At 43.6% G+C, this 16,069-nt stretch overlaps 1 protein-coding gene and 1 long non-coding RNA gene across 8 annotated transcripts in view; one reads left to right on the forward strand and one right to left on the reverse strand.

Moving 5' to 3' along the window:
* Positions 1–5,271, reverse strand: part of EPHA7 (EPH receptor A7) — a 183,018-nt gene extending 177,747 nt beyond the window's left edge. For 4 of the 7 annotated variants that reach the window (XM_069974753.1, XM_069974750.1, XM_069974752.1 and 1 more), the window contains exon 1: positions 4,970–5,270. In XM_069974753.1, the coding sequence (XP_069830854.1) occupies positions 4,970–5,057 (88 nt within the window). In that variant the 5' untranslated portion in view covers positions 5,058–5,270. Of the gene's footprint in view, positions 1–4,969 lie in introns of all 7 variants that reach the window. The other 3 variants (XM_069974748.1, XM_069974749.1, XM_069974747.1) reach the window with 1 other exon arrangement.
* On the forward strand, positions 4,828–8,446 carry LOC138795529 (uncharacterized). Its single transcript, XR_011363619.1, has 2 exons — positions 4,828–5,488; positions 7,408–8,446. It is a non-coding gene; the product is annotated as an uncharacterized lncRNA (long non-coding RNA).
* Positions 8,447–16,069: the final 7,623 nt, after the last annotated feature.

Raw genomic sequence — 16,069 nt, forward strand, 5'->3', positions numbered from 1 at the left:
CAGATCACACAGTCACGTCTTATACTGTCCTATTAAATCCCGTCTATATCATGTCTGATGTACAACAACAGGAATAGATTCCCACCTCTACATATTCTAAACCCTACATATTCTAAAATATTTTTTTATTTTTTTTATTTTATGCCTGTCTCTTTAAGAAACCCGGCCAGCGTCTGCTACACTTACTTTACAGTCTTAAGTGGTGAAAGCTATCATCATCATATAGGAAGTATGAGCGGAGTACAAGTGCCGCCGTACAATGAACTGACCTTTCCATTCCATAAAATATGTATTGTGTTGCTGGATGAAGCAGATTACCATTGCTGAGGCTTAAGATGTGTGTCAGCATTACCCCACAGCGGCACACATTTCTACATCACTTACTGGGTGTAATGGTTCTACAATGAGACGTGTGGATTCAAGCAGAAGGACAAGAAATGGATATGTTTTTGCCTGCGAGCACTGGAGACTGATCTTTCTGCACAGACCCCCTTATTCCCAGGACTACGGCTATAAAGCTGCTCCGGGAAAGGCGGTCGGCTCTCCATATCTTGTGGAGGAGAAGCTGCTTTTTTTTATTTTTTTGTGTCCTGTTTGGCTGGATCATTCACTGCTGACACTGAGCTGTGATCTGCATAATGCATTCATCCTGCTCTAGGGGCAATGCTCATTGTGCACAGCGCTCTGCTGCTATATACTGTTTCACCTTATCATACATTCATCTTCCATGATCACATCTAGGCTGCCGGTCACAAACTGCTGGGAAAGTGCAGAAACCATCGCTACAACTCAACAGAGTACCTTGTCATACACTAGACAGGCACAAACTCCATGCTTCCTTAAAATAAAAAATAAAATGTAAAAAAAAAAAAAAAAATAGCAAATGTATTAATATAATATCCTATCATCTTCAGCTTCTGCTGTTGATCTGTGCATCATATGTTATGTGATATGCTACAAAAAAAAAATCTATCCTGGCCTATGTCACCTTGTATGATAGACTCTGGCAGCACGAGATCTGGCTGTATTAGAATAGCCAAGACTGAAAAAAAAACAAGTCCTGCTGTATTATTTTTGGAGATACAGGTAGCACTCGGCGTACGGGGTACAAGGTGATGCTGCAGGGAGAGGACACATGAGGTTGAGCTCTATGCGGGGTGCTCTGTGCGGTCACTATGCTCCTTCTACAGGCGCCGGCTGGAACTTTCCCTGGAAACCAGCACACAAGCTCTGGGAAAGCTTCTGGTCTAGCAGCACATTGTGTGGGCTCCCTGCTTCTCAGCACTCCATATACTCTACTAGTGCACCAACAACTTCACTAGTACTATACCAGCAACACCACACACACGTGTGTAACATCACAAAAGATATATATATATATATATATATATATTAAAGTTATGTGCACTACTATAGTGACTACTACTTTATTATGTCAACTATTAATCTAAAGCGTGTAACTCTACAAAGTGCGCAGGATTTAATATATATTACTACTATGTGCACTACTAAAAGGCACTACTAAACCAATGTGTAACAACTATTAATCTAAAGTGTGCAACAGATAGGAGTGCACACGTTATAGTATCACTGGTATTACTCCAGGTGGGTGACACTAGATAACACATAAGCATATACGGTATATATCTACTATATACACTTTTACCCTACCACATGACACCACTTAGTACACAAGTACTATTATTTCTACCTACACTAGTACTCAAGTATGTGGCAGACGCTACACAATGTGTATTATTACCACCTACAGTAGTAGTCAATAATGTGACACCATATACCCCACACAATTATTATTATATTACTACATACACTAGTCGTCAGTTTGTAACAAACATTACATCACATAGACTACATGTACTTATATTACTAGTTAGGTGTGCGACAGACCGCACACGTACTGTTTTTACTAATTACACTAGTACTCATTTGTGCGACACACATGCACTATTACTACCACTTACACCCAGGTGTAGTATCACTCTCTACACTACAAGAGGCACAATTGGTGTTATTACCTCTTACACTAGTGCTCAGGTGTGTAACAGACACAATCAGTGTTATCACTTCTTACACTAGTGCTCAGGTGTGTGACACAGAATCAGTGTTATTACTTCTTACACTAGTGCTCAGGTGTGTGACAGACTCAGTGTTATTACTTCTTACACTAGTGCTCAGGTGTGTGACAGACTCAGTGTTATTACTTCTTACACTAGTGCTCAGGTGTGTAACAGACACAATCAGTGTTATCACTTCTTACACTAGTGCTCAGGTGTGTGACAATCGGTGTTATCACTTCTTTCACTAGTGCTAAGGTGTGTAACAGACAAGTAGTGTTATTACTTCTTACTCTAGTGCTCAGGTGTGTGACAGACACAAGTAGTGTTATCACTTCTTACACTAGTGCTCAGGTGTGTGACAGACACAATCGGTGTTATCACTTCTTACACTAATGATCAGGTGTGTGACAGACACAAGTAGTGTTATTACTTCTTGCTCTAGTGCTCAGGTGTGTGACAGACACAAGTAGTGTTATTACTTCTTACACTAGTGGTCAGGTGTGTGACAGACACAATCAGTGTTATAACTTCTTACACTAATGATCAGGTGTGTGACAGACACAAGTACTGTTATTACTTCTTACACTAGTGCTCAGGTGTGTGACAGACACAAGTACTGTTATTACTTCTTACATTAGTGCTCAGGTGTGTGACAGACACAAGTACTGTTATTACTTCTTACACTAGTGCTCAGGTGTGTGACAGACACAATCAGTGTTATAACTTCTTACACTAGTGGTCAGGTGTGTGACAGACACAATCAGTGTTATTACTTGCATTAAAACTTGTGTGTCAGAAGAAAGTATTAGTATCACTCTCTACACAGGTTACGTAGGTGTGTGACAGACATGTGCACTATTACTACCAGCTAGACTAATGTTCAAATATTAGTATCATTCTACACTACATTCAAGTGTGTTCCAGATACCATACAATGTATCACTATATACACTAGTGCTCAGGTGTGTGACCAAAACCATACAACATACAAGTATTAGTATGACTATATACACTAGTGCTCAGGTGTGTGACAGAAAAGTACTCCTACCCCTGTACAGACAAGTGGTCAGGTATTTAGGTGTGTGACAGGTATCACTAGCCCTATACCTATAGTAGAAGTATCCCCTATATACTGAGGTGTGTGACAGGTATCAGTAGCTGTATACATACAGTACTGGTATCCCCTATATACTCAGGTGTGTGTCAGGTATCACTGGTCATATAGCTGTGTACAGACTGTCCCTGAGGTGTGTGTCAGGTATCACTAGCCCTGTACATACAGTACTGGTATCCCAGTACTGGTATATACTCAGGTGTGTGACAGGTATCACTGGCCATGTGCAGACTGTCGCTGAGGTGTGTGTCAGGTATCACTGGCCGTGTATAGACTGTCTCTCAGGTATCACTAGTCATATAGCCATGTATAGACTGTCTCTCAGGTGTGTGACGGGTATGACTGGTTCTGTACAGCCTGTGTCAGGTATCACTGGCCGTGTATAGACTGTCGCTGAGGTGTGTGTCAGTTATCAGTAGTCATATAGCCGTGTACAGACTGTTGCTGAGGTGTGTGTCAGGTATCACTGGTCCTGTACAGACTGTCTCTCAGGTATCACTGGTCCTGTACAGACTGTCTCTCAGGTGTGTCAGGTATCACTGGTCCTGTACAGACTGTCTCTCAGGTTCCTGTACACTGTCTCTCAGGTGTGTCAGGTATCACTGGTCCTGTACAGACTGTCTCTCAGGTATCACTGGTCCTGTACAGACTGTCTCTCAGGTATCAATGGTCCTGTACAGACTGTCTCTCAGGTATCACTGGTCCTGTACAGACTGTCTCTCAGGTATCACTGGTCCTGTACAGATTGTCTCTCAGGTATCACTGGTCCTGTACAGACTGTCTCTCAGGTATCAATGGTCCTGTACAGACTGTCTCTCAGGTGTGTCAGGTATCACTGGTCCTGTACAGACTGTCTCTCAGGTATCACTGGTCCTGTACAGACTGTCTCTCAGGTGTGTCAGGTATCACTGGTCCTGTACAGACTGTCTCTCAGGTATCACTGGTCCTGTACAGACTGTCTCTCAGGTATCACTGGTCCTGTACAGACTGTCTCTCAGGTATCACTGGTCCTGTACAGACTGTCTCTCAGGTATCAATGGTCCTGTACAGACTGTCTCTCAGGTATCACTGGTCCTGTACAGACTGTCTCTCAGGTATCACTGGTCCTGTACAGACTGTCTCTCAGGTATCACTGGTCCTGTACAGACTGTCTCTCAGGTATCACTGGTCCTGTACAGACTGTCTCTCAGGTATCACTGGTCCTGTACAGACTGTCTCTCAGGTATCACTGGTCCTGTACAGACTGTCTCTCAGGTGTGTCAGGTATCACTGGTCCTGTACAGACTGTCTCTCAGGTATCACTGGTCCTGTACAGACTGTCTCTCAGGTGTGTCAGGTATCACTGGTCCTGTACAGACTGTCTCTCAGGTATCACTGGTCCTGTACAGACTGTCTCTCAGGTATCACTGGTCCTGTACAGACTGTCTCTCAGGTGTGTCAGGTATCACTGGTCCTGTACAGACTGTCTCTCAGGTATCACTGGTCCTGTACAGACTGTCTCTCAGGTATCACTGGTCCTGTACAGACTGTCGCTGCGGTGTGTAGTCTAGTCCTCCAGCAGTGCTCGCCCTGGCACAGTCCCCGGAGGACCCGGATATATCGAGCTGCAGCCTGTGACTGTGAGGGACCGCGGCTCCTCCAGGGATGCCCTATACATAGACGACTTCTTGCCATGACGTGCGCAGAGTTTCTCCACACTGAAGTGAACTCTCCCGGTGTCTGGCAGCGTCGCCCCCGTCACAGGGCGCAGGCAGGAGAAACTTTGTGCGGCTCTTACCTTCCTTGGCGGTCTGTGCGTCCCCGCTATGTGCAAAGAGAGAGAAGAAGCAGAGGGATAGGGTAATCCAGGGGGCACGGGGGCTCATGGTGCATTGGAGTGCAGGAGCCGGCTCGGTCTCTGGTGGTGCGGTGTGAACGGGACGCTAGTCTCAGGTGCGGTCCGCAGCAGAGCGGCAGCGTGCAGCGTACATTCCTGTGCTCAGTGAGGGATGCCGGTCCCCGCTCGCGCCGTGTGCCAGCCTCTGACTGCAGCCTGGATGCTAGATCCTAGCGGGTTAAAGGAGCCGCGAGGACGTCAGAGTCATGTGACCGCTGGGGGCGGGGTCTGGAGCTCTGTGGCGACCAGTGCTGGAGATGCGTCAACCTCCCGAGTGTGAACTGTGAGCAGGGAATGGCGCGGAAAGTGTATATGTCTAGATGTCCCCGTGACCCCCCTGTGATGTCTCCTCCTCCTCACAGGACGCCCCCTGCCCTCGCCTGATACGAGAGCCTGGCAGTCAGACGTCTGGTACTTCTGGTAGGTGCAGTCCTATGTAAATGTCACGTGTTCTGTAAACTTTCTGGTCTGTGTAGGTGAGGTGTGGGCACTGCTATGGGAACCTGGCGGCGCCCTGCTGGGTGCAGTCCCATGTAAAAGGGTCTTCTGGGGGATTCAAGAAGGCTACTAGCTAGAGGCTATCTAGTGTGTGCAGTCCTATGTAAGAGTGTGGGTGCTTTGTCATTTGTGTAGTCCTATGTAAAAATACAAATAGTTTATTGAAAGCTCAGTTTTACAGTGTGCAGTCCTATGTAAGCAGACTATATTCTGTGCCTTCCAATAAGCTTATTTATGTGTGCAGTCCTGTGTAAAAGCATGCTTTGTGGGTATCTAGATCTATATCATCTTAATATCTGGACACATTCTGATCGTCTTAATATCTGGGCACATTCTGATGTGTGCAGCCCTATGTAAAAGTATATCGTCTAAATATATGGACACATTCTGATGTGTGCAGTCCTATGTAAAAGTATATCGTCTTAATATCTGGACAAATTCTGATGTGTGCAGTCCTATGTAAAAGTATATCGTCTAAATATATGGACACATTCTGATGTGTGCAGTCCTATGTAAAAGTATATCGTCTTAATATCTGGACACATTCTGATGTGTGCAGTCCTATGTAAAAGTATATCGTCTAAATATATGGACACATTCTGATGTGTGCAGTCCTATGTAAAATTATATCGTCTAAATATATGGACACATTCTGATGTGTGCAGTCCTATGTAAAATTATATCGTCTAAATATATGGACACATTCTGATGTGTGCAGTCCTATGTAAAAGTATATCGTCTTAATATCTGGACACATTCTGATGTGTGCAGTCCTACGTAAAAGTATATCGTCTTAATATCTGGGCACATTATGGTGCGTGCAGTCCTATGTAAATGTATATTGTCTTAATATCTGGACACATTCTGATGTGTGCAGTCCTATGTAAAAGTATATCATCTTAATATCTGGACACATTCTGGTGTGTTCAGTCCTATGTAAATGTATATTGTCTTAATATCGACACATTCTGATGTGTGTAGTCCTATGAAAATGTATATCGTCTTAATATCTGGACACATTCTGGTGTGTGCAGTCCTATGTAAAAGTACATAATCTTAATATCTGGACACATTCTGATGTGCGTAATCCTACGTAAAAGCATATCGACTTAATATCTGGATACATTCCAATGTGTGCAGTCCTACGTAAAAGTATATTGTCTTAATATATGGACTCGTACTGATGTGAGCAGTCCTAAGTAAACGCGTGTCTTGTGGGTTTCTAGAAGCCTTTTTTGGTGTGTGCAGTCCTGTGTAAGAGTGTTCGAAGGGTCCCTTGAAAAGAATGTTCTGTTAAAATCTGGACGCTGCCTGGTTTACGCAGTCCTATGCAAAAGCATTGTCTCTGAGTTTCTAGAAGTCTTTCCCCCCCTGCGCCCCTGTGCTCCCACCTATTGCTACTATAACTCAGTCTGTCCCATCCAGCTGCATCCCCCCACTCCTTAGCCAGCGTTCCTCTGTGGGTGGGATACACCCTCAGCTCTTAGAGGGTATCAGTGATAAGACCCCTACTCCTCACATCTTGGTGTCTTCACCGTTATTCTATGGTACAATCCTATCCACAATCCATATTCTCCCTCATACAAAGTCACAGCTTAACCCTTTCTGTAGCCCAGCATATACCTGTGGCACAGGAGCAATTGATGTGCACGCCATACATCCTGAACAAGAGTTGTGCCCATGGAGGTGCCAGCGTGAGGCCTGCCGTCTCTTAAATCCCTGCAATTTAACCCTTTCATTTCCATGACATAGGGTAAGTCCTCCAATAGTGTTTAGAAACGATGGTTTAGGTGAAACTGTAATCAAAAAATTCAATGTTTTTTTTTTTTTAACCTGCACAGGAAAGTTACGTCACCTGCCGTGAAAATGGACCATGGCGGAGAATCAGCTCCATCATACTGTGCGGAGCCGCGGCCGTCACCCTCGCCAGGAAGCGAACGCATGAGGATCATTAGAAATATCGAGCAAATGCTTAGCAGAATTATGGACATGATCTATCTGGTAGAAGATCCATCCGACCTGGATGAGATAGCTGCCGCACTCTCTAAGCTTTCAGAACAGGCCTCCTCTGTGATACATAAAGAGCGGGGATTACCTAGGGGTGAGTCCCCTCTAAAAACAGAGGTCAGTCCTCCTTCCAGACAGAACTCCGGGACCCCAAAGCGACCGAGCGATAAGCTGATCCTCGACAAATCAACGTATGGCGGAGCTTCAAAAACTCTGAAAGTGAAAGATCGGATTTAGAGAGTCTGTAAGGATGAAAATGAACGAGCTCACAGGGCACGGCCCTGGCTTGTAAGGACAGGACTGATAGTCAGCCTGGATGTGGTTGGGTGAGCAGTGAGCAGTATCTGTAATCTCTGAACACAGCCGTAAAAAAAACAGTTACCGGGAGCGAGCCATTCACAGTCACTGCGATGGTGCCTGCTGCCTTGTCTCAATGTAAAGACAGATGGTCAGATTTCTTATAGTCTATGGTCCGGAGTTACAGCTCATCCCACTTTAAGTAAATGGGTTTGACTGTAACGTCAGACTATGGTGGACTAAAGTGCTGCTGTTCTGACTTGGTTACTATTAAAGAAAACACTAAATAAAGAGACGACTGCAAATAAGCAGTCTTCACTGAGTTTTATAGTTCTGTATAAAAACAAATTTTAGCAGTCCAGAATGCAGCCACCTATACTGTACCTGTACGTATCTATGTAGAGAACTCACTCTATGGAACTATTTGTTGTAGTTAAAATATTTGTAATATTTTTATTATATTCTACTGTTTGTTGTACTTTAGTAATAATTATTTTATTCTGTTCTTTATACCGTTCTTTACATGGTTAATATTTATTATATAATTAAAGTGACACATCTGTTCATTGACTGTAAGCATGATGTTGTTTTGCTGCTTTTTGGTTATACTTTTCTTATACTTTCTTTCTGTTTGTTGGTTATACTTTCTTTCTGCCTTTTGGTTGTACTTTTTTTCTGCTTTTTAGTTATACTTTCCTTATACTTTTCCTTCTTTTCACCTGGCATATGTGATGTCCAGCCTTATGGAAATGAGTGCTTTGTGAGTGTCCTGGTGTATGCAGTACTGTGTAGAAGCCTAGTCTTTCTGGTCTATGCGGAGCTCTATGACTGTCCTCCTGTATAGCCTCTTCTATAGTCTTTCTGGTCTATGTGGTGCTCTGTTAGTGTCCTCTTCTATAGTCTTTCTGGTTTATGTGGTGCTCTGTGAGTGTCCTCTTCTATAGCCTCTTCTATAGTCTTTCTGGTTTATGTGGTGCTCTGTGAGTGTACTTTTCTATAGCCTCTTCTATAGTCCTTCTGGTTTATGTGGTGCTCTGTGAGTGTCCTCCTGTATAGCCTCTTCTATAGTCTTTCTGGTTTATGTGGTGCTCTGTGAGTGTCCTCTTCTATAGCCTCTTCTATAGTTTTTCTGGTCTATGCGGTGCTCTGTGAGTGTCCTCCTGTATAGCCTCTTCTATAGTCTTTCTGGTCTATGCAGTTCTCTGTGAGTGTCCTCTTCTATAGCCTCTTCTATAGTCTTTCTGGTCTATGCAGTTCTCTGTGAGTGTCCTTTTCTATAGCCTCTTCTATAGTCTTTCTGGTCTATGCGGTGCTCTGTGTAATTCTATAAAAAAAAGCTATAAAATAGTGTCAGAAAATTGTCATGCTTCTGATAACAAGCGTGACTTGTTTCGCTAGGATCTAGCAACATTCTGTACGTCCGTACATGAAATCATAGATCCTGACATAGACTCTTCTCCTTCTTCTCTATATCCAAGCCCCAATACCTGCTCATGAATATTCTTTAGAGGCTCCACCACTATCCGTCTCTAGCAGCAGACTGCAGACCATGCCCCGACGCTTTCCACTTATGTGTTAGATGTATAAGGGCTTTTTCATGCGCGCTTATTTTTCAGCGTTAAAGAAATCTCGTGTTTTACCCTTTTTATGGTGCTTTTGGTGGTGTTTATGTTCTCACATTTTGTACATTTAAAAATACACCTGCTGCATTTAGATAAGAACATTGTCGACCCTAATAATGTTACAAAAAAAAACAGTGTTTGTAAACCTTATGGTATTTTACTATAGTCCACTTGAATGAAAAAATACTCAAAAGAAAAAAAAAATTATATTGAAAATACAATAAAACGTTTTGTGTGAAATCATCCTATGTTCACACATCTTCTGCATCAGAAAAGGCTGCTATTCACACTGTGAACTGTGGGGCATATTCTTGATGCATATTTCACATACGTGGGAATTGGTGACATCACATATTCCTTAGTGACATCACATATTCCTTAGTGACATCACTTATTCCATGTGTACTCCATCCAGAGAATGAGTTGGAAATTAAAGAACACAGATATTATCTCCATTGAATGGCATGGCAGAAATCCCAGACTCCCTTTAGTTTTTTTTGCACTAGATCTTAAAGGGGAACTCCAGCAAAAAAACAAATCTTCCAAATCCTAGAGATTTCTCATTTACTTCTGTTAAAAAATCTCAAGTCTTCAGCACTTATCAACTGCTGTATGTCCTGCAGGAAGTAGTGTACTCTTTCCAGTCTGGAGAGCTCGAGGTTTTCTACAGGGATTTTCTACAACTCTGGACAGTTCCTGTCAAGGACAGAGGTGGCAGCAGAGAGCGCTGTGTCAGACTGGCAAGAATATGCCACGTCTTGCATTACATACAGCAGCTGATAAGTACTAGAAGACTGGAGTTTTTGTTTGTTTTTTTAAATAAATGTAAATGACAGATCTCTGGCACTTTCTGATACCAGTTGATTAAAGTATTCCTTTAAGGGGGAATATAGTAGGAGATGCACTGAAAAGACCCCCAAGAAAAAATCAAGTAGCGGGTAGGGAACCTTGGCTTTCCTGCTGTTGCAAAACTACAACTCCCATCATGCCTGGACAGCCCAAAACATAGTCAAGGAAAGGGTCTGACTAGTTGAAGATGGTGCACATCCCATGTAGTCTTTAGTGACCTGATGTGTGTGTGTGAGAAGGACCCCCTCCATTATCTCTCAGCTGACCCAAGTACAGCCATGTGCAGACTACGCCAGAGACCGGCCGTTCCGTGTCCCAGCCGGGTCACGGAACGGCCGGTCTCTGAAAAGATCTTCCCGGCTGGTACTGCAGTATCAGCCTGATGATCTTTGCAGCTGCAGAGTTCTCCCCATAGCACACAAGCCGCTCGCTCCATAGTGTGCACTGACAGGGTTTTCTGCGGCCACTATTCAGTGAATAGCGGCCGCAGAAAACTGACGTGTCAGTTTTCCACGGCGCCGCGAGAGATCCCAGCCGGAGCATATACCATGTGTATACGCTCCGGCCGGGATTCCATAGAAGACAAGGCAACATATCTTTTCGTAAAAAGTACGGCCGTTGTTGCCGATTGTAACAACGGCCGTACATTTACAAAAATATACGTGTGTGAACATAGCCTACACGTGCAATACACCCAGCATATCACTATAAAGGGACATGCAGCAGGATAAGTAAAGTTCATGGGAACATGGTAGAACCTAGGGAACGTTTCTTATTTCTCCCAGGACACTTGCAGAAGTGACTTAGGGCTCCACTTCCATTCATGAGCGCTCCAATGACTGAATGCGGTAATTAATCTATGCGCGGGTAATGTGCATGATTGACAGGAGCACAATATCTGGCTGCAAAGACATTGAGACTTCCCTGCAATACATAATGAAGGCTGCCCGGCCGCTCATTATTATCTCAGGCTACATTCCCGCTAAGTACAGCGATGGGAATGTGGTTACCATGTCACTCCGAGTGCTCCAGTCTTTAGCAAATGGACGCTGCCCTGACATCTCCTTAGATCAATACTTCCCTGACTGACTGCCTGGCACACATTATGGAGAGACTACTTCAGCTTGGACCTCAGGGACCTCCTGGGATCTGGATTTCAGCCGCCTGTTATCTGATAGATTTCCTTCTATAATTCATTTTCTTACATGATTATTTATTTCGGGAGTCTGAAGTCACAGCGTGGACTGGAGGTTTTTGGAACATATAAAAATAAAGTAGCGTCAGTGGCTCTATATTAGAGGTAGGGAACCTTGGCTCTCCAGCTGTCGCAAAACTACAACTCCCATCATGCCTGGACAGCCAAAGCTAAAGCTTTGGCTGTCCAGGCATGATAAGAGTTGTAGTTTTGCTTGAGAGTCAAGGTTCCCTACCCCTGCTCTAAGCAATATGATAGTACTGTACAATGCTGGGCTTTGTAGTCTCACAATAAAAGAAGTGTCAATCATACCTCCTAGGCTTTGTTCACATATACCTTGTTGTGTCTGTTTTAAACTGACACCACAACACATCCACATCGCCTCATCCATCACACAAATGACACCACCGGTGCCTTAAAGACCCTGTTGACTTACAACGGAGTCCTGCCAAGTTGTCCATCCTCCTGACAGGAGACATAGAGTGACATGCCGAACTACTTTCCCTGTCATATTTGATAAATGTCGGATCGTTCCTTAGACCTCCCTGTTCCACTTTTTTTTGTGTATGTGGTGCATCCTACAAACAGTTATTCCCATGGAGTCCTTATGTTGTTTTAGGGTCGGGGTAGGGAACCTTGGCTTTCCAGCTGTTGAAAAACTACAACTAAAGCTTTGGCTGTCCAGGCATGATGGGAGTTGTAGTTTAGCAACAGCTGGAGAGCCAAGGTTCCTTACCCCTGGTATATACCATACAAATATGCTTGTATTTCCATAGGGGTCATCTATAAAAAACGTCATCAAATCTGGAATACAATATACACCTATACCCCAATATAGGACTAGACGTGTGCAGTGCTGCAGCTCTTGCATTGGTTTATGTTGTCTTATGTTTCCTGTGTTTACCGTGTGGAGACATTGATGGATGGATCCCCTACAATATGTCGATCCTTATTTACTATAGTCCTTGTTAAAATAATCTTACATGTTCTGTCTGTGTTTGGTTGAAAAAAGTCTAACCAAAAGACTGACGGAAATACTGTGAACATAGCTTTGAAGGGGTTGTCCAGCGAAAATCTTTTTCTTTCAAATCAACTGGTTTTAGAAAATTATATAGATTTGTAATTTATTTCTATTTAAAAATCTCAAGTCTTCCAGTACTTAGCAGCTGCTGTATGTCCTGCAGGAAGTAGTGTATTCTTTCCAGTCTGACACCGCGCTCTCTGCTGCCACCTCTGTCCAGTGCGGTAGCAAATTTCCCTAGAAAATTTCTTCTGCTCGCCAAACTGAAAAGAATACCACTTTCTGCAAGACATACAGCAGCTGATAAGTACTGGAAGACTTGAGATTTTTTAACAGTGGTAAATTTAATTTGGTATTAAATTACAAATCTTTTGCACTTTCTGCCACCAGTTAATTTAAAAGAAAAAAAAAATTGGTGAACAACCCCTTTACAGTGGTACCTCGGTTGTCTGCTCGCAACTTAAACAGTTTAGTTCTCAAATAGTATTTTCAAGTAAAGTTTGCTCTGATTCTCAAACACTTTTCGGCACCCAGTCTTAAAGTACAGTAATACTGCAAACTTCAAACTGTGCTTGTTATCTGAGCGTTTGTGCGGGTGTGGATGGTGGGCTGTACCTGGTGAGTTTAGCACTGGTAAGGCTTCACATACAGTACAGTACTGTATAAGACTGCTGGAGAGCGTATACAGTACAGTAGTAGTACAGTCAGTGCCCCACCATCTCCCATCCAGTACTGTATAAGACTGCTGGAGAGCGTATACAGTACAGTAGTAGTACAGTCAGTGCCCCACCATCTCCCATCCAGTACTGTATAAGACTGCTGGAGAGCGTATACAGTACAGTAGTAGTACAGTCAGTGCAACACCATCTCCCATCCTGTACTGTATAAGACTGCTGGAGTGCATATACAGTACAGTAGTAGTACAGTCAGTGCACCACCATCTCCCATCCAGTACTGTATAAGACTGCTGGAGTGCATATACAGTACAGTAGTAGTACAGTCAGTGCACCACCATCTCCCATCCTGTACTGTATAAGACTGCTGGAGTGCATATACAGTACAGTAGTAGTACAGTCAGTGCACCACCATCTCCCATCCAGTACTGTATAAGACTGCTGGAGTGCATATACAGTACAGTAGTAGTACAGTCAGTGCACCACCATCTTCCATCCTGTACTGTATAAGACTGCCACCTCCCATCCTGTACTGTATAAGACTGCTGGAGTGCATATACAGTACAGCAGTACAGTAGTAGTACAGTCAGTGCACCACCATCTCCCATCCTGTACTGTATAAGACTGCTGGAGTGCATATACAGTACAGTAGTAGTACAGTCAGTGCACCACCATCTCCCATCCTGCACTGTATAAGACTGCTGGGGTACATATACAGTACAGTAGTAGTACAGTCAGTGCACCACCATCTCCCATCCTGTACTGTATAAGACTGCTGGAGTGCATATACAGTGCAGTAGTAGTACAGTCAGTGCACCACCATCTCCCATCCTGTACTTTATAAGACTGCTGGAGTGCATATACAGTACAGTAGTAGTACAGTCAGTGCCCCACCATCTCCCATCCTGTACAGTACTCTATAGGACTGCTGGAGTGCATATACAGTGCAGTAGTAGTACAGTAAGTGCACCACCATCTCCCATCCTGTACTGAATAAGACTGCTGGAGTGCATATACAGTACAGTAGTAGTACAGTCAGTGCACCACCATCTTCCATCCTGTACTGTATAAGACTGCCACCTCCCATCCTGTACTGTATAAGACTGCTGGAGTGCATATACAGTACAGCAGTACAGTAGTAGTACAGTCAGTGCACCACCATCTCCCATCCTGTACTGTATAAGACTGCTGGAGTGCATATACAGTACAGTAGTAGTACAGTCAGTGCACCACCATCTCCCATCCTGCACTGTATAAGACTGCTGGGGTACATATACAGTACAGTAGTAGTACAGTCAGTGCACCACCATCTCCCATCCTGTACTGTATAAGACTGCTGGAGTGCATATACAGTGCAGTAGTAGTACAGTCAGTGCACCACCATCTCCCATCCTGTACTTTATAAGACTGCTGGAGTGCATATACAGTACAGTAGTAGTACAGTCAGTGCCCCACCATCTCCCATCCTGTACAGTACTCTATAGGACTGCTGGAGTGCATATACAGTGCAGTAGTAGTACAGTCAGTGCACCACCATCTCCCATCCTGTACTGAATAAGACTGCTGGAGTGCATATACAGTACAGTAGTAGTACAGTCAGTGCACCACCATCTCCCATCCTGTACTATATAAGACTGCTGGAGTGCATATACAGTACAGTAGTAGTACAGTCAGTGCACCACCATCTCCTATCCTGCACTGTATAAGACTGCTGGAGTGCATATACAGTACAGTAGTAGTGCAGTCAGTGCACCACCACCTCCCATACATTACAGTGCTGGGATGGGGGGGGGGGACTCTATACAGTAAAGGATGAGAGAGGAGTTAGTGATTACTGTACTATAATTGCTGGTTCTGTTGAATGTTTCTTGTATATAATGTCTTGTACTGTAATGTAGTGCTGTTCTGTACTGTAGTGATTATACTGAGCACTTATCAGTGTAATAAATGAGTATCGTAGGTAATTATTGGTCGGTGCTGGAACCAATTAAACACATTTACATTATTTCCTATGGGAAGACACAGCTCTGTTCTCAGACTGCTTGGTTCTCAACCGAATGTAATTTACCTTAGTTAGAATCTTAGTTTCAGTGTCTTTCTCTAGCAGTGAAAGCCTGGCATAAGTAAACCTGTCCATAGCTGGTATGGGTATCTGAAACCTAGCTGGCTCATGGGCACTCATTCCATACCACATTCCCGAAAGTGAGGTCACATCACTAGGATATGCCATTGCTTATGGGTCGCTGGGTTCCAACCAATCCTCAGAATAAGCATCAACCCTTCGCTGTACGGAGAACTACAAAACAGCCTCATTTACTCGCAGTTTCCCGCACAGCGAGCGGCCAAGATTGTCGCTGTGCAGGGGATAAGCCGAAGAGAATGTAGTCCTTTCCTTATTGACCGCTGAGGTCCCAGAGGTCAGTCTCCCATTGAATCTAATGTTAAGGAGTAGAGTACTGATGTGCTATAACATTACAAGATAGGAATACACCTTTACTGTTAACTACAGGTATATATGACCTTCTCCCATTGATTGTATGGGTAAGCGTTGTATTTCAATAGTGGTAGGTAAGAAATGCCGACTTCTATAAATACAAGCATCTCCAGTAAATACAGGAAGATCGCATTATTAATGGATATTGCTTCTATTTCAATCAATACCTGCAGAATTCTTTGCTTTTAATTGCAACGTGATATTATACATTCATACTCTTGGCATTATGCGAAGGGTTAATGTAAGTCAATGGATTCCCCAAAATCTTACGATGAATTCTGCAGAAGCCTCTTTGATTTCCAGATATTCGCTTGGCGATGGTTTGTATCACTAGTTTATTATGT

The sequence above is a fragment of the Dendropsophus ebraccatus genome, chromosome 6 (assembly GCF_027789765.1).
Source record: "Dendropsophus ebraccatus isolate aDenEbr1 chromosome 6, aDenEbr1.pat, whole genome shotgun sequence".
NCBI classification, from domain to species: domain Eukaryota; kingdom Metazoa; phylum Chordata; class Amphibia; order Anura; family Hylidae; genus Dendropsophus; species Dendropsophus ebraccatus.